We start from the raw sequence: 27,436 nt of genomic DNA on the forward strand, positions 1-27,436 counted from the left end.
TATATATATATATACACACATATATATATATATATACACACATACATATATATATATATATATATATATATATATTACGTGGTTAGTGCGCAGAACCTGCAATTTAGGCAGTTTTGACTCTCTTTTTTCCCCTGAAATTCAGTGTTTTGACTTCATATGGTGTGCTCCAATTCCAAATCTTGTCATATGATTAGGTTTGAAGTGTGTGAGGATCCAGCTGGCTGGGTGAGCATTGACAAGAAAACAGGACAGGTTACATCAGCTAAGAAGATGGACAGAGAGTCTCCCTTTCTTAATGGCACAAGCATTTACAAAATCCTCATCTGTACCATAGATAATGGTATGAAGGAACTTTACTCTGTATTCTAATAAAACACAAGATGGATAATGTCCACTGCTAAACCAAATGCTTAGATTAACAAGGTGTCTTTTTCCTTTGCTATGGCTACCAAGGTGACCCTCCAGCCACAGGTACAGGCACTGTCCTGATCCACTTGGGGGATATCAATGACAATAAGCCTTACCTTGTAAACAAAGGTGTCATTATGTGTGGAAACAAGAATAATAACGTCAAGGTGACTGTCAAGGATGATGACGTCCATCCTTACAGTGGACCCTTCACCTTCTCCCTGGGGGGTAATGACAAAACTCTGGAGAAACAATGGAAACTAGATCCTGCCTATGGTTAGTGCTTATCTGTAACCCCTTCTTACAAAACAAGCAAACAGAATTTTCCAATTAAAAAGCTCACCTTTATTTACATCCTTCAGGCATGGAAGGTGGTCTTGTTAGCCGGAACCCACTTGCTTATGGTAACTACTCTGTGCCCCTGGTGATTTTGGACCAACAGAACGTGATTGGACAGGATACTTTGGAAGTGATGGTGTGTGACTGTGGAGAGAAAGACGTTTGCCGTGGCAAAAAGCCGCTCTCAACCAGCTTTGGGGCACCTGGCATTGGACTGATCTTTGCAGGACTCCTCTTGTTTTTGTGTGAGTATGGCAGTCAGTGGCAACACTAACAAAACCATTAAGTTCATGCTCAATAAACCGTCAGGTACCCTTAAAAATCTTTTAGATTTAAATCAACTTCTCTGAGGAAATGAAATTGTCAAGATTGCTAACTCGTTAACCACTTCGTTGGTGGTGCGAACACTTTTGTGTGTGTCTGCAGTACTGCTCCTCATCTTTATGTGTCAGTGTGGAAAGGAGGAGTTCAAGCACGTGCCCATGGTGGAAGAGGGCAACCAGACACTCATCAAGTACAACCAAGAAGGAGGGGGCTCCGAATGCAAGGTGTGTGGGTTATGTTCTATGCAAATTTGTGTGCTTTGTTACTCCAGCAATTACACTGTGTGAGCCATTTTGGCTCTACTCAATTTATTCATTTTTTGTGTCTTCTCTGCCAGACTGAGCCCACTCTGCTCCTGACACCTACAAACAGTGTGGCTGTGACGGATGGCATAAAACAGGGCACCGTGAAGGTACTCCTCCTCTTCTCCCTTAGCCTCTCTGTCCCTTTTTTGTGGTTGACTTTTTCACAGGTGTGTCAGTGTGGGTGTAATTTCAGTTTAAAAGGCTTTAGGTAGAATGCAAAACAGAAAAAGTTACATTAAGAAAACAACTAGTGCTTTGGAAAATGTTGCTCCTAATCCTGCTAAAAAAGGAATGACAGCTCCAGTTACTAGTAACTTTTGTTTGCCCATTTACCTGAGGTGAAGAAAGATAGACAGGCAGGTGACGTAAGACCGGGGTAAAGATGCATGTTGTAGACACTTTTATGGCATAAATAGTATAATAAAAAAGTAGCCCACAGGGTATCAGTATCAGTAGTATGACACGATAGAAAAACATCCTTGATTGCCTGGAGTACCTCCAAAGAGAGACTGCCTGATCTGTTTTAGAATAATGGTAAAACAAATAAAAATAAAAAGATGTATTGATCATAGCACTAGCAGCCTTTGAATATGAGATAAAGGTTTGTGGTACACCAATAGATGTATAAGTTTAAGGAGTTGACTGAATGTCATGTATGCACTGACAAATCTAAAGTATATGAGTCATGAATGCACAAATGTTATTTTCTAGAAGTTGGCCGCATTGTTCTTTTCAAACATTTGATCAAATGCTTTGGGAATTGCCACAGAAAAAAATACAATTCCATTTTTACTGGGCTCTGCTTAAAAGGTTGCTTTATTCATTTGTTTTACTCAACTAGATGGGTCAGATGGCTTCAGTAATGGCCCAGGACATTGGTACATACAACAGCTCAGGTTTCACCATGGTGAGTAAATAGTCTCCTTTGTGTGTTGGTAATTCTACAAGGCAAATAATTATGATGATTTAGAGGAATGTTTACAGCAGCGGCAAAGGTTGAAATGATGGTTCTAAACTAACTTACTAACTTGTAGTTAGCAATTGGGAGGACCTGTTGCTGTCCTCTACTATGCCTCCCCCTCACTCTAATTTAACTTTACTGTATATCCTCTACAGATGAACTCCAATATGACCTCACTGGGCATGCAGCATCAAAGAGACACTCTCAAAAGCAACAGAGGACAGGCCATGGTAAGTGACTGCAGCTATTATTATAATACCCCCCTTCTTTTGCATATGCTTCCTGATGGACGTGTTATCACATGGTATCTGTGAGATCCATTGGTGTGTTAGGTGTGTCTTGTAGAGTCTGCACACTGCCAGTTTTAATCCAGAAGGTGGTGCCACAACCAATTAAATGCTACATGAGCAAGACCTGTTTTGCACTCTGTGTTCCACAAACACACATACTGAGCATAAGCAAGATTTATTTATGAGCCCATGTGTTTGTGTTAGTCTTGCCTATTGTCTATAAGTTCACATGATATCTCAAAAAAGTGTTCACTGGTTTTTCAAAGAAAAACATACACACACACACACACACACACACATACAGTGATGGTCAGATAAGGTCAAGTGAGGCCAGTAAAGATTGAATTTGTTCATTTATTTAATTTCAGTACTCTACATGGAATACAAACAAGACCAGCACCCACCAGGTAATTAGTGCTCTTTATTGAATTAGTATGTTTTAATAAGTAGGCAAAATAAACCTTGTTTAACTGCACTGTACACATTTTCTAATATATAGTATGTTAATTATGAGTAGAAAGGTAATTTACATTGTGTTTTCGTTTACAATCCTCTCTGTGAACAGGGTGGCTCATCATGGTACAGCCGCTCTCTCAGCATGCGGTCAAATCAACACATTGCAGATCACCTCGACAGGGTAAGAAAACTTGTCTTCAATCTACCACCTTGCATGGTTGCTCACTGCCATTGGTGTGTGAGGGTGTGTTTGAATGGGTGATTGGCAAATTGTAAAGCGCTTTAGATAAAGGTTCTACAAAAAATGCAACCTGTACGAACTGTGCAGCACTGGCTGGTGGACAGGCCATAATCCTGTTATAGTGAATGGGTTTGAATTAAACTCAATGCCCATATACATAATATGGAATAAAACAAAATCACTATAAGGCCCTGACTTTGGGCAATGATAGAAGTAGTTTAGTGTGTATATCCAGGCTGAATGTATTTTCAGATGTATTTTGGTATGAGCTTTTTTTGACAAAATGACCCAGAAATCTTTTTTTCAATCCCACAGAGACTGTACATGATTGAGGGAAATCACGTAGACCACCCACAGTACAAACCCCATGAGTATGCCTACGAGGGACAGGGCAGCAAATGCCAGTCACTGGATGAGTTGTCACTGAGCAACATGGGAGATGATTTGAACTTCCTGAATCATCTGGAGCCAAAGTTCAATACCTTGGGAGGCATATGTCACCAGACAATTCAAGAAAAAAACATACAGCTTTAAAGGGAACCGCTGGATTGGGATTTTTATATCAATCAAGTTGGTCTTCGCTCCTAGTTTGAGGTTGTGATTACGGACTGATTTGACTGGATCTTTGGAAAAAGGGATGTAGCATCACGTTTGGATTTTGTGGTTAAACTTCTCACATAAACTGGCTCACACATTTTTATAGCCAGATATTTTTCTATATTGGCATCTATCCACCAAACAAGGATTATGTAGTAGAGGCTGTATTTTGCTTGCTTCAGGATGGAATTAATGCATTGCGCAAACTTTCTTGCTCCAGAGACTTTGAAATGTTTTTTTCTTATAGTGACTGGGTGAGTTCGCTTTTTTTACTTTAGGCCTGATTTCTGTGGAAATATTTCATAACCTCACTTTATGCGACTTTATACACAATTGTTTTCTTTTGTAAAAGATCCTGGATAAAGATCAGCAGAAATCTGCCTGGTTGAAACTATTATTGTTTAACAGTAGCTGAGGAGTAGTATTGTTCCTACTAAATGGAGGTACTATAATTGTTAATGATCTAGTGATACAGTGGTGTGTCATTGACACTGTCTGTATGACTGTATTTTAGCATTTGCTGTCTTGAACAAGCATTATTTTAGAAATAATAATGGGGTGATTCTTTTTTTTACCTAGAGAGAGGTGGGAATACGTGTTCATTTATTGAAGCAATTGGCAATAAAATCATACCAAACTAGCCTGTCCTACTGTATTATAGTGTTAAGATGTATCATTAAAGGGTTTTCATTTTCAACTACTCACTTTCAATTACTACTACTAAGACTATGTCATGATATTCAGAAGAAAAAGAGCTAGTCAGTGAGGGAGTGGCAGAAGCAGAAATGTGATACAGTGTGCAGAAAGGGAGGAAAGTGAGTTGGGTTGAATGTTTTCTCACCATGGATATTATTCCAAACTCATCTAACATTGTGTAGCATAAGGGAGCTACATTCTGAACAATGTTTTTAAAACCAATGCTGCAGCTGTCTACAGTGTTGGTACTGAACAATTAAAAGATTGTATGTCTACATGAAGGTTGTGTTATCACCAGTTTGTTTCATCAACTCCTAGTGTCGATGCCACAAGACACCTTCAGCCTGTGTGATTTAATTTGACATGTTTTTGTGTTCCCTCTGTAAGCTGTTGTTGAAAGTTAAAATGGGTGCCCTTTATAAATAAGCGAAGCTGTTTTTTTGATTACGGGTGTGACACAGGGAGTAATATGCAAATATGGTACTTGTCTGAACTAGCCTGGCCAACACGCATAACCATAAAGAAACTGAATGTTAGTTTCAGAAAGTTCAGATTCAGCACAACCAGGTAATAGAGGACACTGACAGTGCTGTTACCTCAGGCTATAGCAGGAAATAAGACATATATATGCAAGCACCCAACAAAAAACTGATATACAAAATATACAAGGGAGCATGAAAGTAGCACATAGGAGGATATATTGGCAGAAATATAATGTAAAGTATGTTAATTTGCAGTAGAAAGATCATTTACATTATGTTTGGGCTATGGGCGCTGTGTGAACAGGGTGGCTCGTCAAGGTACAGCTGCTCTTTCAGCATGCAGACAAATCAACACATTGCAGTTACAATCGACATGGGGAAGAAAACTGAATCTACCACTTTGCATGGTTGTTCACTGCCATTTGTGTGTTAGGGTGTGTTTGAATGGGTGGCAAATTGTCTGTGTCAATGTTTTGCTATTATGATGTTTTTGTATTAATATTACTGCTGTATGCTGCTTTTTACTGTTCTAGATGATTAAGGTTGGGCTAATTTTAACTACTTTGTATACTGTTGGGTGGTTTAATCTACAGCAATGCCTATTATTCTGTAAAATCATCCTATGTTTGTATTGTCGCTGTTCTGTGAGAACAATGTATCACTAAAAAGTGAACTTTGCATGAGCTCAGAAAAACAGTCCCGTTTTCAGTTTTGTTTTCTCTACCCATAAAGGAACACTTAATGCATAATTTTATCTGAAAATCACATTAAATCTCACCACATTTGGAGATACACGGACAGGAAGGGAATAAACATGCATGTTTTCCTTGGCAATATTATACAGGTTTGTATTACCTCATGCAGCTATCATCTTTTTTCTTGAGAAGTGATTTTATCAAGGCTGCTGGTAAATGGTTGAGGGGAGGGTTAGAACAGATGATTCATGCTATGCTTTGTTACAGTGGTATGTAAGAGTGATTCTACACTTCCAATTTAGCGTCGAGTCGAACTATGATCTAAAATTTCCATTCAATTAGTATTCATATTATTAGAATATTAAATACATTTACATTATGATATTATAATATAATCATGCTATTGTGAATTAAACTAAAGTTTAGATATTTCTAAATTATGATATTATAATATAATCATTCTATTGTGAATTAAACTAGAGTTTGAATTCTGAAAACTTCCTCCCACATCTTTTCACAAAGACAAACTTGAGATGTCATGCGGATCAAAACAAGGGCCTGAAATGTTATTTCTTGACTTGGCTGTTATGCTGGCATTAAATTCAATAAAAACATTTTGAGTTTTAAAATATGCTTGAATTAAACAAAAATGAGCTGATATGATGAGAAGAAGTTGAATGAAATAGTATTAGTAATATTAGTAAATTTGTAAATTAGTACATATATAGTAATATTGAGCTTTAAAAATTCTTATTTTTAAAGCTTAATATTATATATTTATCCATATCATACTGTATATTCATATGAAATAAATCTAAAACCTTATACATATAATACATTGTTATATTATTTACTGTACTTTATATTTTGTCTGGATTTATAAACATTTACAGTATATGAAAACTTAATTTATATAATATCGAACCATTTGTTTCTGCTTTCAAAGCATTTTTGAAAACCCACTCGTTTTTAATAAAAAAGCTTTATTTGGACTAACTTTTACTTGCTTTCATGTGTTTCACAGTATGTATTTTGACTGTGTTTTTGTGTATTTGCAACATTGTGAAATAAAGATAATGATCATTATTACATTCTGTATCATATACATGAGAAACTGTAGTCTTGCCACATTCGTGTTAGACAAACACATTCTTACACGCGTACACATGTACACACCCATCTGCTATGAAATGTTATGATAGGCCCTGCCACCTTCCACCCACCCACAGATATATAGTAGCCAGAACCCGCATTGGCATGTAGTTGAATTTTGGTGTTTTCAATGAATGCTGCTATCTAATGGTCTAATCTTGATACACTATGGGGACAATACACGTTAGTCTCTTCATGATGCTGGTAAGATTTTCCTTCCATTTTATTTCACAAAATGATTTTCTTTCTTGATGCTTACTTGTGCCATATATTCCAAAATGATTGTTTTGTATTGGCTGATTCGAACAACATGAAAGAAGGCGTACAGATGTATTATTTTAACCCGCATAAGTTAAGTGTAAGTAATATGATGTTTTTTCAGATTTTGGGAGTCTACGGGTCATCTTCAGAAATTTTACAGCGACAAAAAAGAAGGTGGATCATTGATTCCTTTAGTATTGATGAGGGCTATAAAGGACCATTCCCATATTCATTGGGCAAAGTAAGTACCTACTGAGAGTCACAATGCATAGGTATGACAAGATGCAGAATTTTCTTTTACAAAATGTTGTGTTTTGACTCCCTACAGATTACTATAGAGAAAGACCTGACCTTTTTCAAAATACATGGTCAAGGTGTTGATAAGGAACCCAAAGGCGTACTCCAAATCAACGAACACACAGGTGACATTACCGTCCACAGGGCTGTGGACTTTGAGAAATTCCATGTTTTTAAGGTTAGAAAGAATTTACTAAAACAGCATTATTACAATAATCTCCAGCACAAAGGATGTGTGTGGAGCATGGTGAAGTGTTTCATATTTCAGAATTCTTGCCTTTCCATTACAGCTAACATTTCAGGCACTTGATAAAGAAAGTCATCTTATAGAAACACAGCTGGGCATTGAGATAACAATTATAGACTCAAATGACAACCCTCCAAAGTTTGACAGAGAAAAGTATGAGATCTGGATAAAAGAGTCAACCCTACAAGGTAACTTTTTGACAATTTCCTCATATTCTTAACTGCTACTATTATGGCAAAACTAAATAGCAATTTACATAATGTATATACACAAATAAAATAGCGAATCTCACAATGACCTAAAATAAAATAAAACAACTTCTTTCTTATCACACTGACAGGCACTGACTTGATCACTATTAAGGCAAGCGATATTGACACCGGTAAGAACAATGGAATATTTGATTTCAAAATAGTCTCAGTCACCCCTCCACCACATGAGCTGGAGTTCACCTTAACCAAGAACCATGCTGCTCAAACTGGAACAATATCATTTAAGGGGTGTCTGGACCATGAGGTGGGAAGACTCATTGCTTAATGGCATAATTTTCAAATGCAAAATATCAAATCTGTTGATCTTGGAAGTTCCATCTGCTTACATTTGAATAATATGGCAAAATCAAATATGTTTAAATATTCATTGAAGTGGTTGTTCTTTTTAACTCAGGCTGCAGAAAAATACACCATTGTAGTGGAGGCCAAAGACCGTGGAGACAAAATAAAGCTCTCCAGCTCCTGCACCATCATAGTCAACATAGAAGATGGAAATAACCACCTGCCTATGATCACAGGACAAACAGTGAATACTAACTTATTTCAATTACCTTGATGAAGGCAATGACAGCTGTTGCCTATATTACAGCAGTCTTTTTTTCATAATAAAAGTTACATTTATTTTTTTACCTCAGGGTCCAGGGACAGTGAAAGAAAACGACGAAAATGTTCTTGTTTCCCGTCTGCAAGTTACAGACCTAGACACAAAAGGTACAACGGCCTGGAGAGTGGTATATAAGATCCAAGGAGACGAAAACAACAACTTTAGAATCACAACTGATAATGAGACCAATGAGGGACTACTATATGTGGAAAAGGTATTTTGTCACACATACATTGATTTTTTCACGCTACAGTCTAATAATTATTTGGTAAAAAAAAAACTTGTCTTGGTATGTTCAAAAACCATTTACTGTAGACAAAAAATTAAACCAATACAACAAGCATTATGGTTTAAGATACAGAACCTTTTACCACACTTTACCACAGACTTAAATTCCTTAGTATGCTATTTTACCCACAGATGCCCTTACTTAATGTCTTACCTTTAGATATCATGCTGTATTAATAATATATACATCCTGTTCAGGTACCCATTTGAAGAATCAGGCGGAAGTATAAAGGCTTAATCCAAAACAATTATGCTCCACTGTAGTTTTCTTTAACATTTACGTTTATGCGACAATTTTAACAAAACAAGCCCATATTCTCAAAACTAGTTTTTATGTTAAATATTTTGGCCTTTTCTAAGAGACCACAAATGCTGAAGAGAATGAGACTTGGATATTCTCGAATGTGGTTATTCATACAAATTAATTTTTTTAGTTCTGTACTGCAGAAAAGACTGACAACCTGTGTATGATGAACTTCATGGCTCTTAAAAAAGCCCTTCGATGAAACTCTTCTTTGTCTTCAAACCAACATTTGATCTTTATCTTTTTTACAGCCTCTGAACTATGAAGACAGTCCTCTGAAGAACTTGACTATCAGTGTAGAGAATGAAATTCCTTATCACTCATGTAAAGTGGTGAAGCGCGAATCCAATAAATTCAGTCTTTGGGAAATAGTCATTACTGGTGGTGCCACTATTAGCAGTGCAACTGGTGCAACTGGTACAACATTAAGTCTGTCCACCCGTCAAGTGACAGTGACTGTGGTGGATGTCAATGATCCTCCAATCTTCGACAAACCTAACCAACATGTTAAGCTGAGTGAGAATGTTACAGCAGGACATTATCTGGTGACATTTACAGCTAAAGACCCTGACATCGCCAGTGGAAACACATTTGTGTAAGTCATGAAGATACCAGCTACATGTTCATATTACAGGAAAACAACATTCTACATTAGTAGATCAATAGAGAACTTATATCTAACACAACATGTATGCGTGTTTCAGCTACATCACAGGAAACGATCCAGCTGGCTGGCTCACAGTGGACCCTAAGACTGGAAAAATAACCACATCGAAGATCATAGACCGAGAGTCACCCTATGTGAAAAACAATATCTATAACGTCACAATATATGCTGTTGACAATGGTATGATCTGCAGTTGTTTTCATATTCTGTATATGTTATCAATCACAGTTTCTTTATCACATTACTGAAAATGTACATGTGTTTTTGGTGACCAGGTAAACCTCCAATGACAAGTACTGCAACCCTCAGCATCCATATTGCCGATGAGAATGACAATACTCCTATCCTGTCTCGAAACACCATTGCCATGTGCCAATCTGATGAACCCTCTCTTGCCAACATCACAGCCTTTGATTTGGATGAAGAACCGTATGGTGGACCTTTTCACTTCAAGCTCCTTGGAGATGTTGAGGGCAAGTGGAGGGTTGACAGTCCTCAAGGTGACCTCTAATTCTCACAACTCCTTTGGGGTTCGACCATAAACCCCGTGCAAATAATGCCCTGCAAATCAACCTCTAAGTTTAAAAACAATTTGTCTTAAATATGACTAATATTATTATATATTATTATAATATTAATGGTATTATTTTTTGATGTACAGGATATTCAGTGAACCTGGTGAAAGAGAACGTAGTTCATTCTGGACACTTTGAGCTGTTTCTGGAAGTGGCTGACCTTCAGCACCAGACCACTGTCCACAAGCTGTCAGTTACAGTGTGTCACTGCTTAAACACAGCGTGGCCAGACTGTCGGTCCCGCAAAGCTACTGGCTCTGCAGCAGGAGGAGAAGCACTCGGGATCATTTTTTTCAGTATACTACTGCTTGCAGGTAGGATGCATATCCAAAATACTTGAATCATTGTTAATACGACTTTATTTTAAACATATATATATTTAAAAAACATAGAACACATTTTCATTTTAACTAAATTAAAATTAAACTGATATTAAACAACAAAATTTTATATTTTGGTCATGAGTCTCTGATCTGTCTGTGTGTGATCTTTGTATCCCAGGGGCACTAGTTGCTGCTTTTCTGGTGTCATGTAAAATGACCAATATCAGACCATTGCCAGATCAAGGTACAGGACAAAGTCTGATTGTCTGTAACATTGAGGAACCAGGAACTGACTGCAAAGTAAATACTTTTATTATTATTAAAATTACCTGTATTTCATTATTACTGTAGGCTTATACAATTTCATTTAATTTTCCTAATTTAAATTAAAGTGTAAAATTAAATGTGGTAGTACTTATTAAAAAATATTTTTAAAGTAATTGTTAGAAAGCACTGATACCTGGAGGTAACTTGCTGTTAAAAAACAAACAATTTCAACAGGTGAAATTTGAGGCATTAAACCATAGACAGAAAGTTCCAACAGCAACAATAAAGCGAGTAAGTGATCATAATAAATACATTTATTTAATAATAAGCTTATGAAGCATACTTTTCTTATGTGCTATGTATTTTTTTTACTACTAAGTACTTATGTGTGGTCATGACTTGACTTGATTTGGCTTTTTTTTGCAGTCAGAGATTAGGAAAACAACTGCGGGAGGGCAACTTTCAGAGAACTCCGCATACCAAACTAAATTTAAGGAAATTAACAGTTTGTATGGGGTAAAGAAATATCTTTTTTTGGTCAGAAATGGAACCATATTCTATATTAAAATGAATCCTGTGATATTCTAGATTCTTTTATTGTCAATTAATCTAATTAATAGACCAAAACCAGCAATGAATTGATACTGCTGTCTGTGTAGCAAAAGCCTGATAAAGCTTTTCCATGTGCACCATCCTATTGCCAAATACTTGCTAGTGCACCAAGTCTTAAAGTAAAACTACAGTACCCAGTTGATCTAAACATTTAAAAAAAAAGAAAACTATTTTAACACTATTTACATTATCAGTAGGTACTTAAAATCACAGATTGGCTGAAAAGTGGAAAAGACAGAGTAACACACTGTTGGTTTTGGTGTTTTCATAAGATTTGATGACAACCAGAAAAAAAATCTAATACTAGCCTTATCCTTTCACATTTTTCTCACAGTGACAAATGACAAATGACATGTTTTTTTTCCCTCTTGCAGTTGATAACTGACTCCAACTGGGAACAAAGAAGAAGCTATAAGGAACACGAGTTTACACGCAACAGCTCTATGCGTTGGGTACTGAAATTATTATTATTATTGTTATTATTATTATTATTATTATTATTATTATTATTATTATTATTATTGAAGTTCATTACATCCCAGCATATTGTACTAAATTTACCACTGAATTTTGCAGTCAATGGGCAATTCATCAGCAATGAAAATGGGACATCACCACAGAAACTCTATGGTACTATGAGCCCTTGTCTTCAAATTTATTTTATTTTTTTTAATATCCTGAAATCATACATCTATCTGCTTTTGATTTCCCAGAGAGCGGTGGGACACAGTACATATTCTGCACAACAGCAGCTTGATGTTGTCCGACGTGAAACTCTGATCAAAGTACTAAAACAGGTAATGACAAGGATTTAATCAATCAAACAAAGCTTTGAGCTTTGAGTTTTTCTTTGCTTTAAAAAAAAAAAGATTAACCTTTTTTTTCCCTCCCCTTTATACTGTAGATGGTGTACAATCTCCAGGCACCAGGAGAGGAGCTGGGTGATTATGCTCCTCATGTGTATGCTGACGAGGGAGACACAGGGGCCGGCTTTGACCTTGATGCTATCTCCATCCCTGATATGGCTTTTGACCTAGACTTAAACTCGGACCTGACTGTCAAGTTCAGTAAACTGGCTTCAATCTGCATGCCTAGTGAAAGTACTTCTTACAGTACTAAAACTTCCTGTGTAATGGAAAAACTTGAGACAGCAACTCTAATCCAAGTGGAAAGCCAAAAAACTAACATGAACATTGAATCACATTTCTAAACTGTTACATTTATTTTGGGACTGGTCAGTTTTTACATTTTGATGAAATAACTTTAATCTTACTTCCTTGAACTACTTGAACTATTTTGGGATGTTTAGTATTTCTTCTTTCAAAGCAATGTAGATGGTAGTTAATTAATTAGCAGCTGATTCTGAGGGACTAGTAATTAAAAAAAATATTATTATGAAAAATAAGCAAGACCGAGCCACATTTAAGTAGCAGGGTGTGTATCAGGGCAGAGTCATGGTATGAAGAGATAGAATCTTCAGTGGAAACCGGCCAACAAAACCTTAACGTGTATATATATACTGATGATCTACAGTACTGACGGGGAAACTGCTGTTTTTTTGTTTTTTTTTCTTTGGGATATCTAATGATTAAAATTTTTCAAAATGGTTACTAAATTTGATGGTAATTATGTAAATATGCTGCTGTGTCATTGTGTAAATAAAGCACCACCAAGAAGCCATGATAACTTCTCCAGCAACATCATTTAATGCTATTTCCAAGGAACCATTACCAACTTGTCAAGCTGGTTTTCTGCTCTGTTTAGACTGTAGATCAAAGACAAGGTGATAGGTGGAAAAAGGGTGTGGGATAGCGTGCTTGTTTGTTCATCCTGTGGGCGTGTGTGCGCATTCATGGGCCGCTGTGTGGGTACATAATCGCGTAAAGACTTAAGGAATCATATCTTCTATACTTTCTTATAGGATGATCTTAACTGTCCTTATTTCATTTTACTAACAGCAAATCAATTTTGACAGATATAAAATATAGATATAAAAAAGATTTAAAAAAAAAACCATAACGAAAATGAAACTCCAAATAATGATCTACTTTATCAATCTATTTCCTATGAAATACTGACTCCTTGTGGTTATTCAGTGTTAATAACACTACCTGTATCCGTGCTCAACACACAATTTAACCATGAATTATAAGTTTTAATATGGTAAATACAGATATATTAGGGCCTATCAATGTGAGTGACTAGTGATAATGACGTTATGAATCTGGAACTGCTGTATGGACAGTGATTACGTTGTTGACTTTTTTCTGAGGGTGTGGGTCTCAATAAACGACACTCATTGCATCAGTCAATAGAGTGTTTTGTTGTTTATAGTTTCAGTTTGCAGGACACTGGGTGGGAGCTGCTGTTCCAGAATAGTCACAAATTCTCTCCACCATGCCTGGACAATAAAGTCTTAAAAAAACTAAACAAAACCACCCTAGCATGAAATAGCACATACAAGTCAACAGCAGTCTATTCTGATGACACAGACATGATAGACATGAGTAATAGACAGTACCAAGCAATGTAACAGCTAAGACCAGAGGTTCTGCTGACAGTAAATAGGGTGAAGTCACAAAAACATGTGTGAGCTCTACCCGGTCAGGCCACTGACACACAAAGGAGGCGTTAAACCCTTTGCTGACGGGTTTGCTCCACCAGGGCCACCCTGGAGGCTGTGGTGGAGGTGGGAAAAACAATATTAAAGGAACAGATTAAACTGAAAATGAAAAGGTATTTATTTGTGAAGCAGAGGCAATTTTGTTCAATCATAAAGAGGTTCAGTGTATACCAGGTGATCATATTCTAGAGAAGAATGCTACAGCACTAATTTACAGGAACAGCTAGAGATCTCTCACCCTCTCCTTAAGGAGTCTGTGGGGGGAGCGAACATTATCTCCAGTGTTTGTTGTCTGCAGCAAGATATTCCTCCTGGGAACCCCCAACCACAGAGCCACATCTAGATAAAAAAGCATGCTACTGTAAACAAGAAACACAAATGTCAGTTTGAATAATATACCTGAGAATCTGAAACTACATTAAGCTTTTAGCTTTGTTTAATCTTTTTTAGCATTTGTTTTTATTTTTTATTTTTTGTGGACTACTTTACTGTGTGCTAAATATTGATTTTTCACAACAGGAGCTTGTTTTCAGCAAACAAGCCCAGCTAAACCCACTTGACACTAAGTTAGCATTCCTGCCTGGCACCAAACAGTTCAGCTGGTAAGAAAGTTAGCAAGCTAGATACAAATATTTTTCTCAGGAGTTGGTGGAAACAAGACCTGAGCTGAAAGGACTAACATTCGTCTCTTGGGCAGAAACAAATGTTTTTTTTGTGTTTTCTATGTGTAACCAACAACGGTTTGTTTTGTGTTTCTGCACACTAGTGGCCAAAATGTGATTATGCAGCAATACATACAATTGTATTATAGTATTTTTTAATTTAATTTAATTTATTTATTTTTTACAAAATTTGCAGTCTGATGATAACTTAAATTGTTAATAGAGGTAATATTCATTTCATTTATACGCATTATATAAATGAGTACACATATCCAAACTTTTTCCAGATGATGATCCAGATGAAAGTAGTCCCAGAGGATTCTGGCCCATTTCTCACTCTTTCTAAACATTCCTCTCACGTGCTGAGCTGTGAAGAAACTGAGGGAGCAGACATCATAGTCATAAGCCACACCACAAAAAAACAAGCTAAACTAAATTATAACCACGATGCCAGAACAGCTCTCTCGAGTATAAACCGCATCCTATTGCAGTTTTATGTGTAAAGAACAGCACTCGTCATAACGATGCTAACTTATGTAAGGTAAAAGAAAAGATGTGACACAGCAGTCTCTGTAACATCAGTCCCAGGCGAGGAGGCAGACATAGGCCATCCTTTAAAAGGACAAGAGATCACAACAGTGGCTGCTTTCCACTGAAGCTGCTACTTCTTAAATATAATTGTACAGAAGTGCAGGCCATTTATTATCCCAATGTTCATTTGAATGAATCCTCCGTTCCAATTCTCTGAAGGATAACAGCTTCCAACATCAAAATAGACCAAAGTAGACCTGAGTGGTGCTTCCAGTTTTTATATAAATACAATATATGAGTAGAATTGTTCTCAGAAACACACATCAACGGTCTGACAGGCAAATAAATACATTAATACACATCTGAGTCATTGTGCTTACGCAGGTTGTGAATAGTAGCAGCACTACCTAGTAAACATCCAAAACCTGCTGTGGTTAGAGGGCAGTTTGGCCTCACCCTACTTGTTATTCTTAATCAAATGAAACAAACCAACCCCTCAGGAATGACAGTCAGTTCACAATCACAGCTTTCAATAGCTTACTTCTGATTTTCATATCTACCACGCTTGCTGCATTAATTTTGCATTAACTTTTCATTGTCTACTATTTCTCCAATAAGCACCATTTGTTTAATTTCTGTACAGCAATGGTTAAATGAGGGACATCACAATCCAACCAATGTCATCATTTGACCTCCAAAGAGCTGTTTACCAAAGGCACGAAAAACATGTAATCTAAAATAATGTGGCATACTGCCCCCTGCTGGTTAGTTTAGGAACTATGTTTACTCTCATTACCATTGCTGCAGCGCTGATCCTTATAAATAATTGATCAAAATACATTATAACCTCAAGCAAAACTTGTATGCTTGGACCCTCTATTCATTTGTTTTGTCGTTTTTCTTTTGTACTGTCTGAAAAAATGACCAAATAGCGTAAAATGAGTGTAGTGAATTTGTTTCCCAGTCAATCTGCAGTCTCCACACATTTTGAAGTCCACACTTTTCCTAAAAAAAAGTCCTTGATATCTTTAGACACTCTTTAATAGACTGAATTAACATGATTTATTTGTCCCAAAAGGTTTAACCTAGATAGGCATTTAGTAATCCTAACATTAAAAATACACTGTCAACTCTTAACATGTAATGACACCAACATCTGTACATGTTGTGTGGCATAAGGCTGTTATAAGCTATATTGAAAGTTGAAAAAATTCAAAAAATATTAATAATATGTTTTGTTTATATATATTTATTAAATGAAATACATTCTTTATCTTCCAAAATAAATATACCATCATAGAAATATCAGTAGAGCAAGAATAAATTGTTTATTCTACCACCTAGAGGGCTTGCCTTCCCCACTACCATGTCCTTGTAGGTAGCCGTCATACAGCTCTCTGAGATGGAGGATAAGCTCTTCTGTGTTCTGTCCCGTAAGAGCCGACACGGGGATGACCCGCTGTGTGACCAGGCTCTTTAAAGTCTCTAGCTTCTCCCGGGCTTCGGGTATGTCCATTTTGTTGGCTATGATGGCCTGAGGCCGCTGGGAAAGACCATGCTCATACTGATCCAGTTCATAACGCAATTGCTGGAGCTGGGTCCAGGGCTCCGGAGTCGAAAGGTCCAGAACGAAGAGGAGGAAACGACAGCGCTCTATGTGACGCAGAAAAGAGAGGCCCAGGCCTCGGTTTAGATGGGCTCCTCGAATGATGCCTGGGATGTCAGCAACTACACAGCAAGGATAAAAGCGAAACATGTACATTATAAAAAAAAAGAAAGCTACAATAATCCAGACCGAGATCCGACCAAACTTTGCTATACTGCTGTAAAACAATAAATAATAATAATTCTATAATATATTCATGGTTTGCTTACAATCAACTACCTTACCTGCAACTTGCTCATGATCCCTGTACATGACAATTCCTACATGTGGATTGAGTGTTGTAAAAGGGTAAGCAGCCACAGCAGGCCTCGCGTTGGAGATGGCTCTCAACAACGATGATTTCCCAGCATTAGGAAACCCAACCTGACAGGATAAACGTAAAGGAAATAAATCTGTTAATTACAGTTGTGGTGTTTAAAGCAATATACCAATTTTATTTTAAAACATAAGCATCTTTTTCTCACTAGTCCGGCGTGTGCCATGGTGCGGAGCTCTAGCTGGAGGACCCTCTCCTGGCCTGCCGTTCCTGGGGTTGCGGTCAATGGGGCGCGGTTCTCATTGGACAGAAAGAATCGATTCCCCTTCCCACCGGCCCCTCCAAATACCGCCAGATACTCCTGGCCATTCTCAGAAAGGTCCACTACTGTCTTTCCATCTTCCTTTATTACAGTGCCCAATGGTACCTTTAAAAAGAAAACAAAAAAACACCAAAAGGCCAGGTTAGGCAGAAGGTTTATGGTAGAAACATGACGTGTTATTTATGATCCAATGCATGGACTCACAGAAATATAGGTTGTGCTGCCATTCTTGCCGTAACAGTTCTTACTGCCTCCTGATTGCCCGTCCTCTCCCTTGTAAACCGGAACTACTTGCGCCAATGATTTGACAAAGCGGTCAGCTGAAAGCACACAAATAGTGAATACAGTTAGAACATGTTTTGGCATGATGCAGAATTAAGCTTTTTTTTTTTTAAACCAAATCTAGTCCTTAATTTTAACATAATTCGTGTTAATGGAAATTGTAGACACATAACTTACCCTTGATAATGATGCTGCCTCCATCACCTCCATTACCTCCGTTCGGTCCACCCCACTCTTTTCGGGGCTCACTGAGAAAGCTGCAGGACCCTTTACCGCCTGATCCAGCCACCAGCCTCACACGCCGTTGGTCTACAAAGTGACGGGTCTGTGGACCAAATCAAGAAATAATTAGACAGCTGGCTAATCCAAACTTTAAGATACACTGATAGTCTGTGAGACGTCAACAACACAACACTTGTGTGGATTACACAAAAAGAATAGGATGTTTTTAATGCTTTAACAAGGGATTTACTACAGAAATTCTACCCTAGGGAGACGCTTTGGGGCATCTCTTTAAGGAGGGTTAGTGAACTGGTGATAAATATGTCAGTAATGTGTGTTTCTTTTAGCATTTCGCACAGAATATATCCGGTCAAATGTGTTGCAGAGATTAAGGCTGGATTTGGAAGTGGTATTGGATATATGCCTGTGATGTGATCTTTCTGTTCTTTAACCTAATTCACACACAAGAAAATGATGGATGCATGTTGAGCATTTTAAATGGAGAAACACTGAGCAAATGACCCAACTACAGGGAGACATCTGTCTTTATTTTGAAGGCAACCTGACTGATAGATTGAATTTATTTTGTTTGCACAATTGCTTTTACTAATGGGGAGTCTCCACACATACATATATCTAAAACAGTAGGCCGACTCCGTCCTTAAAAACAAAGAAACCCTCTGAAAACTACAGAGAAATAGAGATGAAATAACGTCTTGTTAAATACTGAGAATACACGTAACTAACCGGAACACATAACTTACCAGCTTCTTTTCCGACAGCTCGGTTTTCTTCGGGTTTCCTCGGGCCTTGGAGCTCAGAGTGCAGGAGGTGCTGACTGTCCGCCTCCACGCTGCGGATACTGGGGGACAACTGTGACTGAGCACGCTCAGCTCCTTCCTTCTAACCTCTTGTCCTAATAAGTATCCTAAAAGTATGTCCGGAGAAAGCCACCGAGGACTTTTAACTCTGGTCAACGTCGCCAACATCGTGTCGCTGGCGAAAACAAGTCTGTTTTGAGGGGAAAAAAAATAGCTAATAAACGTCTAGTTAAGTTATAATGTCAATTCATTGGACATACGGTTCTTAAATAATCGTTTAGACATGTTCAGTAACACATACTTCTTACAGAGCGGCACCATGGATACGGAATCCGTGAAGGGACAGTTTGGATGCGCGATTGTACATGTTTTTTTGTAGTCCTCTACCGCCACCTAGTGTCCTGGAATATGTAATACACACAGGGACATACGAAAAGTAAAGATACTGAGCTGTTTTAATGTTTTTGACCTAAAACCATTGGCAGTGGACCTGTCAACGTTTTTAATCCAGTGTCAGTTAAATTGTTATTGACCCATGTCTGTAATAGTTCATATAATAATAATGTTTGAATGGTTCTCAGGTCCAGAAAAGGTTCATTAAAAAGTACAAAATATTTTTTGTGGTATATTTTGTTGGGCAATCTGACAGAAGTGCCAGTTTTGGCATTGACTACAATCAAAATTTACAGGAACTAGAATATGCAATAAAATCTCCACATCTGTCTCAATGTTGTTACCTTAACGCATGTTTTGTAACTCTGTTCATTGCACACATTATCGCATATTATTTATACTGTGAACTTTTGCTCATTCCTAGGTCAATATTTTCCACATGTATCATCTTTGTTTCAAACACTGTACAGCTCTTACATGTCAAAAATACATGACATTTTTAAATATATTTATTGTATTTTTTCTGTTATATTTATGAATTTTGACTTTTGCAGTACTTATTTTTTTTCTTTTGACTTTCTCTTACTATGTTTATTGTTATGCATCAAAATACCAAGGTAAATTCCTTGTATCTGAAAACCTACTTGGCAATAAATCTTATTGAAAGATGTGTGATTTGTGACATTTCCTTAATAAATCTACAAACTACAGGCATACAAAAGGTGAATGTCAGTTTATTTTTATATAACAAACAGTAACAAAAGACAGCAGAAAGGATCAAGCAATGCAGTCTTACAATAGATAAGTAGATAACATTCATATTTGGATTATGCACACCAAATCTCTCTCTCTCTTTATCTTACAATAACATACAATCAAACACACACACACACACAGTGTACCACCCACATCAGTGACACACCACATAGAACTGGAAAATACGTGCCATACATGTTTAGTTCACAGTAAAATGAAACACTGATACAAATTCAATGTAGTATAGAGAATCCTGTGATTGTCACTGTTGAGTGGTACATAGTTATTTAGCTGTTTGACAGCCAGGCATCTCCCATTCCTGATTAACCCTGCAAAATGACTGCAACTATTGTGTTATTTAACCCTTCTGAGATAAGTTGAGTTACTACAGAATACACTGAAAAGCTGGACCCTCACAGTCACGCTAATAATCCTTATTACTGCTCAAACTTTAAGAAACAGTGATTAGTGAAATTACCAGAGGTGTTGTCTGACTTCTTTTAAATAAATAAATCAATAGGTAAACAACATAATATATGCCCATTTTGTAATCACAGATAGATAGATAGATAGATAGATAGATAGATAGATAGAACGATAGATAGAAGATATATGAAGATAATAGATAATGAAATAACATAAATACATATGTAAAATAAGGCAAGTGTGCTTGTACAAGGTACACTTATCTAAATCTTGACTTATTTCTAACATTATTTACTTCATCTAATACAAAAGATAATAGTACAAGTTTTCACTGAAAAAAACCTTTATGTTTTTGATGAAGTACTTCACATAAGTCTATCCATAAGTCACATAAATACAGAAAATAATTTTCTTAAATATGACGTCAGTTGAAACCTGCAACATAACATTTAATAAGATTAGACAAACCAGCCCTAGTCTTTGCCATCATTGTATGTCAAGAAGCTACAATTAATGATATATCATAGTGATGATATCAGAACCAACCTCAACATGACTGACTGAAGTGTATTGCACTTATTGAAGTAGAGGTGCAGGACCCGTTACTGTTCTGTCCCTGTGTTACTTTGGCTTTTTGAGGATCATTTGTTTAAAAACAGCCTAAATTGCACTACAATACAAAATATCAGACAATACATACACTGTCACTGCAAAATAAAGTGCCGACAAAGTGGCGATATGTTTTTTTTTAATGTAAAATCGTTACTGAATGGCATCAGAGTTGTGCGACCCTTCTTAACTCTGTGTCTTAACTCTCAGCACAATACACGATATGTCTGTACACATCGATGCCACTCAAAACATAGCGTCAAAAATACTACCACGATGTATGATTATCATGGACAATGGTACACACTTTTAATTCTGGATCAGTCAGCTATCTATTGTGCCATTATACCTCAGTAAGACATATGTAGAGAGTGAAAACACAATGTTAGACCACACAGCAACACATCACAGTTTGACTAACACAGACAAACCCCCTGATTAAGTCAGGTTTAAGGACCAACGTTTTCACCTTCATAAAATTAATCTCCCTTATCGTGAGATATAACAGAGTCTCAGCTAGGAATGAAAGCAAGAGCTGGACCGAGTCTATTAAATAAATATCAAGGAACATTTCCTTCAAGGCTAATTTGCTTTTTATAGCCAAAGTCTCACAAACCACTGATCTGCTCTGTGCACTGAGAATAAAAAAAGAGGCTTGTAAACTAAAATAAACATTAAACTCGAGGGATAGGATAAAGACGAGCGAAAGACAAAGACAAAAAAAGAAAGAAAAGCATACAGGCAATTTTCTGAGGCTCGTCTTATAACTTTACTGCTCCTTTTTTAGTACCCTACTTAATCCATATGGAAGGTTTTTACATTACCTGTCTTGAGTCTACAAGCACCTTGACTTTTGTTAAAATGGCCAGTAGCACTTCACCCCCAGTAGCTAGCAAAACATATGAGGAAAGCATTTTGTAGCTTATTTATTCTTACTGTAGCTAGAATGATGATTAATAAGAGGATAATAAATCTGATGCAGCCAGATATTCTACTCCACAGCTGAGCCAGCGTGTCACTGTTGAACTGTTCCTTTTTCATTTTCTTCCAACAGGAAAACGATGTGGTACCTTATTGCTGATAATTTCCATACTGACCCTGCAATGTAAAACAAATTATACTAAGAGATTAAATTGTATTTCATGCATTGTGTTATTCACATTTCAAGTCCAAAAGTATATTTTTTAGTTGCCCAATTCTCACTACATCCATCAGCTTTCCTGATATTTTATATTTGATCATGTAAGAATCTAAAGACGTGAATACTTAGTAACCAAGGTTAACAACATTTATGATAATGATTTAGTAGATCTGAAGGGGTCGGGGGCTAGGGGAGTCTATATACGTCCCTGTGTATTCATGCCTCAAGCTACACTGAAAAAAGAAAATCAACCATAAAGAATTACTTTAATTGGAATTCATTTTTTAAAGGTTTTTCTTATCATGTTAACTAGTGTGATTACCACAATTGCTTTGAAACAACTTAATTCATTTGTGAGTTACCAATTGAGTTATTTAATTAAGTTGGTCCAACAATTCTCTTTTTTGTGACTCTTCAAAAAACCATGCATGGGGTGTGTACGAATACGGTTTAATCAGATAAATCAGAGATTAGCATCATCAGATAAAATAATGCATGGTATGAAGAGTATTGCCACAACAGATGTGTTGTGGCAAGCAAGATTAAATCCATTATTTGTTACTGTTTAAACTGTTGTTTAATTTAAAAATTAAAAACTGACTGGTGAATTCCATCCAAAAAGTGTTGCACAGCCAGTTTCAGAGAATCTGAGAAATGATCTTATTTAATGTACCTGTTCATAGGCATAGGGCCTCTGCGTTTGCGCTGCAGGGCCTCCTTGTGAGGAGCGGTAGGACCCATACTGTTGGCTTTGACCTTGCTGATACTGAGAATACTGAGAGGATCCACCCTGGCCAGGACCTGTAACAGAGGGGTTATATTCAGTTCATTTGTTCATTTTATTTTGAGTGTTTTATTAGAGTGTTTTTATGTAAATTCACAATACACAATAGGTTGTATGGGTTGTTCTAACCGTATCCCTGTGGCTGTCCACTGTAGCCTTGCTGAGAGGAGTACTGCTGCTGGCTGAAAGGCTGCTGCTGGCCAGAGCCCTGCTGATACGGTGCCTGTTGTTGACTGTACTGAGAGTTACCTGCAGGTATTAATACACAGGTACACCTGTCAGCTTGGAAACATTTAGAGAAACCGAGGTTGTGAAGGTGCAGGAAAATATACCTAAAACAAATGATAAAAGGACTGTTACCTCCTTCATAGTAGTGCTGTGAAGATTCATCAAAGGACCTGTCGTAGCCTTGCTCACCATATGAGGACTGTTGATATGAGTACTCCCCATGACCTGTAGAGAACATGATTCAACACATACAAAAACTCCTCTACAAAGGCAAAACCCACTTACATACAAAAGAGAAATTATTATTTGTTTGAAGCAAAAACATTCATAATACATTTGCAACCACAGAATTGCAAGCACAAACAACATTTTCAAGGCTTCTCACTTCAATATGATGCACAAAGAAATACCCTGGAGGAAGTTTGCGGCCTTTCCTCAACACACTGCTATAGCACTCTGAAATCTGAAATTTCGGCACACCAAAGGGGACAGTATGGACACAGACACACTGGGAGGAAATAGGATTGAGACCAATGTCAATCTTTTATAATTTTTTTCAATACTATTCATCTCCCACAATAAGGGAAAAAGACGATGACTGGGAGGAAGAGCTGAAGCTTCAGCGCTGCAGTAAATCTGGCTCAGGCCTGAGGGATAGTCCTAAAAGTAAATGACATGTCCTATAATGGGGGTTTGTGTGTTTGAGAGCTGTGTGTATGAGGTTTATGGATGTGCATGATTACCATCAGGGTAATACTGCTGGTTTTTGGGCTCGCTGGAGCTCTGAGTGTGTCCATACTGCTCTCCGTAGAACTCGTCCTGTCCCATGTACTGCTGTGCAGATCCTGCAAGACAGGCGACACCACGATTGGTTAAACAGTTGGTTGGACGGCTGAGTTGGAGACTAAAGGGGCTGTGCAAGGACACTTTGAAGGTCTGTATATGTGTGTATTAAAAATTAATGAAAGACAGAAATATAAGATTATAACGGACGCCATTATGGACAGCTTTCATGAAAGTTAAAGGCTATTATGAATAATTGACAATAGAGTTAATTAATATGACAGTTATAATTTAGTTTTAAGCTTATGTAGTGTTGAATTTCACTGGTGATGATGTTCTATGGGTTGAAATAATAATATGCAGGAAGCTATTTTGGGCTAACCCACATTTTGGAAATACTAATTAAAGTGGAGCAATTACAATGAATAATTCCATGACGAATTACATGAGATGTAATTTTTGCAAAGAAAATGAGGATTAGAGAAAGCCAGTTATCAGGGAGAATCTGATCTCTGCCTGGTGGTGGTGTGCAGAAACTCCAGATTCCACTCCTTCCTTTTCCCTTTCAATTTTATCTAATAAACTCAGAAAACCAACAGAACAAAGACTCTCTGGAAGATGCACTGAAGAGCCATGTGCAGTCTAATCTTTTTTACAAACCAAATGCAGAGATGAGCTGTGGCATAAAAAATAAATAAAATTTAACTTCTGCAACAATAGCGAAAATGTTCATAGCACCATATCTGATCATTCTGGATATGACCAAGGAGCCACAGCTGACAGAGGAGCCCTAGCAACAGCCCCATGACCAATGGCTGGAGAGCCAGTCACCCAGCTGAACTATGGACAAAAACTCCATAACAAAGTTGTATCTGGAAATACTTCACCCAGTCATGCAAGGATAATTGTGTACCAGGGTGAAAGAGGACTTACAACCCTGGCCTGTTACCCTGGAAACAGTATCCCATCCTTTTTATATATCTGAGTTACTATGTGCCTAGTCTTCAAAAGACATAACAGGACAGGATGGAGCTATTATTAGGTACATGCTGAGACAGCACAAGTTAAGTGATTTACAGAGACAGGAACCTAATGTGACAAGAGTGATACATCTCTAGTCTGCTTCTTAAAGTTGCAGGAAGACACCTGTGATAGACTAATTTGGAAACCTTCTATATCATGCTCGCTTTATGATCTTTGAAGGCAAAAAACTAATACCCTGCATGCACTAATACTTCAGCAGCAAACTTCGCATTTCCATCAATCTTGAAACTGTGAGACTGGCATCCAGAGCTAATGAATACCTGTTGACCATTTCAGTCCAAACTGTTCCAAACTCTAGTCACACATCCATCTACGCACTTCAGCATTCAAACACAAACAAACTGATTGAGGCCCTTGCCACACCAAACTAGCATGAAGAAGTCATACCACCTACCTTGCTGTGAGGAGCGGTAGGATCCCATGGGCCTCTGAGACATCATACTGTTTCCTTGACTGCCCTGACCCATCATGCCCATGGCCTGCTGTCCCTGATAGTGCTGCCCACCAGTCTGGGCTGAGGAGTAGTGTGGAGTGGCAGACTGTTGGTGCATCATAGAGACTGGGAAGGAGGTGGGATTTTGGGGGGAGATACCTCATACATTAATATACACAGACACACACTCTGAAATGTCCATAATTAAACTGACAAGAAACGTAGACAAACTGACAACAACAAATATAGAAAGAGGTCCATGGCCATAAGGGCACGGGGTAAAGCGAGGTCTCTTAAAGAAAACTCTCTTTGAGGAAATGTTTTCAGGATGCTGCTCTGAAGTATAAATGCAAACAAAGCCAGTGAAGTCAGTGCATAAACAGAGGTACAGTAAATACACATGGACATCAAGGGAGAGGAGGGCTGCATCTCAGGATCAGGAGTCAGAGATTAGGAGAGGTAAAGCCTGGAGCAGAAGGAAGAAGGGAGGAGGCAGGACACCCCTCTGATGAACTGAATGTGTTTGCTTATTTTGAGGGTTACAGCTGACTAATTTACAGATTAATGAGTGCAGATACACATGTGAGCAAATGTTTTAAGCAAGATCAAGGGGCCATGAACTGATTTACCATATGGTACTCACCCTGAATCACTCTCGTCCTCTAAGTGCCAAATCTTGCATCATATCCAATTAACAAAATAAAATCCAAAAAGACATCTTGCATCTTATATATATTGTATAGTTCATGATGATCAAGTTTTGGTGTGTTTAATTCATAAGCCTGGACCAATTCCTGATGGCTCCTCTATACCTGGCTCACCTTGGTTAGACTGCATGTTGAGGTTGCTGCGGGAGGAGGAAGAGGAGGAAGAGGATGTGGAGGAGGAAGACGAAGATGAGCCATAGCCAGGCCCAGGGCCCTGGATCATGCTGCCCTGGGAGGAGGGCGCAGCGTGGCTGTAGCCGGAAGCTGAGGCCGAGCTACCGTAGTTGCTGGCTGGCAGGCTGAGGGAAGCGGAGGGAATAGCCGACTGCACCTGACCAGACTGCTGCTGCATGGGGGCATGGCTGGGGCCTGACGACACACACGCACCAGTCAGAGCAGCCAGCACACGTTCCCATGAGGTGCCATAGCATGTTAATCATGGACCCACATTCAGTTCATCTTTACAGGAAGCTTGCATGGTAGTAGTCAAGGATCAATGTCAGACAGGATTGAGTAATGAGTATTAATGATGTGTGCAAAAAGAAATTAGAAACACAAAGAAACAAAAGTCCATATAGCTATAATCTGACTATCAGATCATTAGCTGAACTTAAAACCACAGATACTTGCAGGCAATAAGACAATAAAGAAGAGAGACAAATAAGACATGGCGTCTGCACACAAACATGCAGCAGAGTCAGGATCAGGTGAGAACTCAAGACAGGGGATGGAACAACAAGATGGAGCTGCATGTGTGCACACGTCTGAGTTTGTGTGGAAAACAAAGTTCATAAAGTTCACAGATTATATCTAAAAAATGCACATTTGTGTTCAAATCTCACCATTGCTCATCTGGCTCTGCATCATTGATGTGGGGGGCAGTCCTGGTGCCATGTTGTCATTGAGGTTGCTTGGAGTGTGTCCCCCACTTTGGCCCATCCCACCGGGACCCATGGACATGTTGGGCGTGGGAGGCTAGAGAGTAAAAATATACTTAATCATTTAAAGTAAAGACTCTTAATTGTTGTCCTCTCTGTGTCCTTTCATATTTTCTCTATTTCCTGTTGTTTCTTCTACAGATGTA

At 37.9% G+C, this 27,436-nt stretch overlaps 4 protein-coding genes and 1 long non-coding RNA gene across 5 annotated transcripts in view; 3 read left to right on the plus strand and 2 right to left on the minus strand.

Moving 5' to 3' along the window:
• The window catches only part of cdh26.1 (cadherin 26, tandem duplicate 1), a gene marked incomplete at its 5' end in the record, with an annotated part of 8,195 nt that extends 2,402 nt beyond the window's left edge, over positions 1-5,793 (plus strand). Inside the window, 10 exon segments of the mRNA XM_035657429.1 lie at positions 195-340; positions 454-684; positions 771-992; positions 1,174-1,295; positions 1,409-1,483; positions 2,218-2,283; positions 2,493-2,567; positions 2,996-3,034; positions 3,193-3,264; positions 3,640-5,793. Of these exon segments, the coding sequence (XP_035513322.1) occupies positions 195-340; positions 454-684; positions 771-992; positions 1,174-1,295; positions 1,409-1,483; positions 2,218-2,283; positions 2,493-2,567; positions 2,996-3,034; positions 3,193-3,264; positions 3,640-3,858 (1,267 nt within the window).
• A 1,268-nt stretch (positions 5,794-7,061) lies between these two features.
• On the plus strand, positions 7,062-7,676 carry LOC118324665. Its single transcript, XR_004796569.1, has 3 exons — positions 7,062-7,150; positions 7,329-7,448; positions 7,536-7,676. It is a non-coding gene; the product is annotated as an uncharacterized LOC118324665 (long non-coding RNA).
• A 59-nt stretch (positions 7,677-7,735) lies between these two features.
• Positions 7,736-13,298, plus strand: LOC118323874 (cadherin-2-like). Its single transcript, XM_035655933.1, has 16 exons — positions 7,736-7,741; positions 7,795-7,939; positions 8,092-8,267; positions 8,418-8,549; positions 8,659-8,841; positions 9,471-9,814; positions 9,924-10,066; positions 10,162-10,386; positions 10,548-10,775; positions 10,963-11,084; positions 11,286-11,342; positions 11,478-11,567; positions 12,038-12,115; positions 12,240-12,293; positions 12,377-12,460; positions 12,568-13,298. The coding sequence occupies exons 1-16, from the start codon at positions 7,736-7,738 to the stop codon at positions 12,871-12,873; spliced, it is 2,373 nt and encodes a 790-aa protein (XP_035511826.1). The 3' UTR covers positions 12,874-13,298.
• Positions 13,299-16,712: 3,414 nt separating this feature from the next.
• Positions 16,713-19,379, minus strand: mtg2 (mitochondrial ribosome-associated GTPase 2). The gene is made up of 6 exons (XM_035655884.1): positions 18,992-19,379; positions 18,183-18,330; positions 17,928-18,043; positions 17,610-17,828; positions 17,370-17,508; positions 16,713-17,207 (listed from the first exon to the last, which is right to left on the minus strand). The coding sequence occupies exons 1-6, from the start codon at positions 19,214-19,216 to the stop codon at positions 16,813-16,815; spliced, it is 1,242 nt and encodes a 413-aa protein (XP_035511777.1). The 5' UTR covers positions 19,217-19,379; the 3' UTR covers positions 16,713-16,812.
• A 1,431-nt stretch (positions 19,380-20,810) lies between these two features.
• The window catches only part of LOC118324623 (calcium-responsive transactivator-like), a 7,967-nt gene continuing 1,341 nt past the window's right edge, over positions 20,811-27,436 (minus strand). Inside the window, exons 4-11 of the mRNA XM_035657046.1 lie at positions 27,195-27,327; positions 26,467-26,721; positions 25,607-25,771; positions 24,129-24,230; positions 23,518-23,610; positions 23,287-23,406; positions 23,047-23,174; positions 20,811-22,330 (exon numbers count right to left, since the gene is read on the minus strand). Coding sequence (XP_035512939.1) covers positions 22,304-22,330; positions 23,047-23,174; positions 23,287-23,406; positions 23,518-23,610; positions 24,129-24,230; positions 25,607-25,771; positions 26,467-26,721; positions 27,195-27,327 — 1,023 coding nt within the window. The 3' untranslated portion in view covers positions 20,811-22,303. The remainder of the gene's footprint in view (positions 22,331-23,046; positions 23,175-23,286; positions 23,407-23,517; positions 23,611-24,128; positions 24,231-25,606; positions 25,772-26,466; positions 26,722-27,194; positions 27,328-27,436) is intronic.

This window comes from Morone saxatilis, unplaced genomic scaffold (genome assembly GCF_004916995.1).
Source record: "Morone saxatilis isolate NCDOM2014 unplaced genomic scaffold, NCSU_SB_2.0 Contig15, whole genome shotgun sequence".
Taxonomy (NCBI): domain Eukaryota; kingdom Metazoa; phylum Chordata; class Actinopteri; family Moronidae; genus Morone; species Morone saxatilis.

Coding starts and splice junctions, on each gene's coding strand:
- LOC118323874 (XM_035655933.1), top strand. Junction 10,067..10,161: donor AATATATGCTGTTGACAATG/GTATGATCTGCA, acceptor TTTGGTGACCAG/GTAAACCTCCAATGACAAGT. Junction 11,568..12,037: donor AAATTAACAGTTTGTATGGG/GTAAAGAAATAT, acceptor TCCCTCTTGCAG/TTGATAACTGACTCCAACTG.
- mtg2 (XM_035655884.1), bottom strand. CDS start 19,216: ATGTTGGCGACGTTGACCAGAGTTAAAAGTCCTCGGTGGCTTTCTCCG. Junction 18,331..18,991: donor AGCTGTCGGAAAAGAAGCTG/GTAAGTTATGTG, acceptor TTTGGTCCACAG/ACCCGTCACTTTGTAGACCA. Junction 17,208..17,369: donor GGATCATGAGCAAGTTGCAG/GTAAGGTAGTTG, acceptor CTTGCTGTGTAG/TTGCTGACATCCCAGGCATC.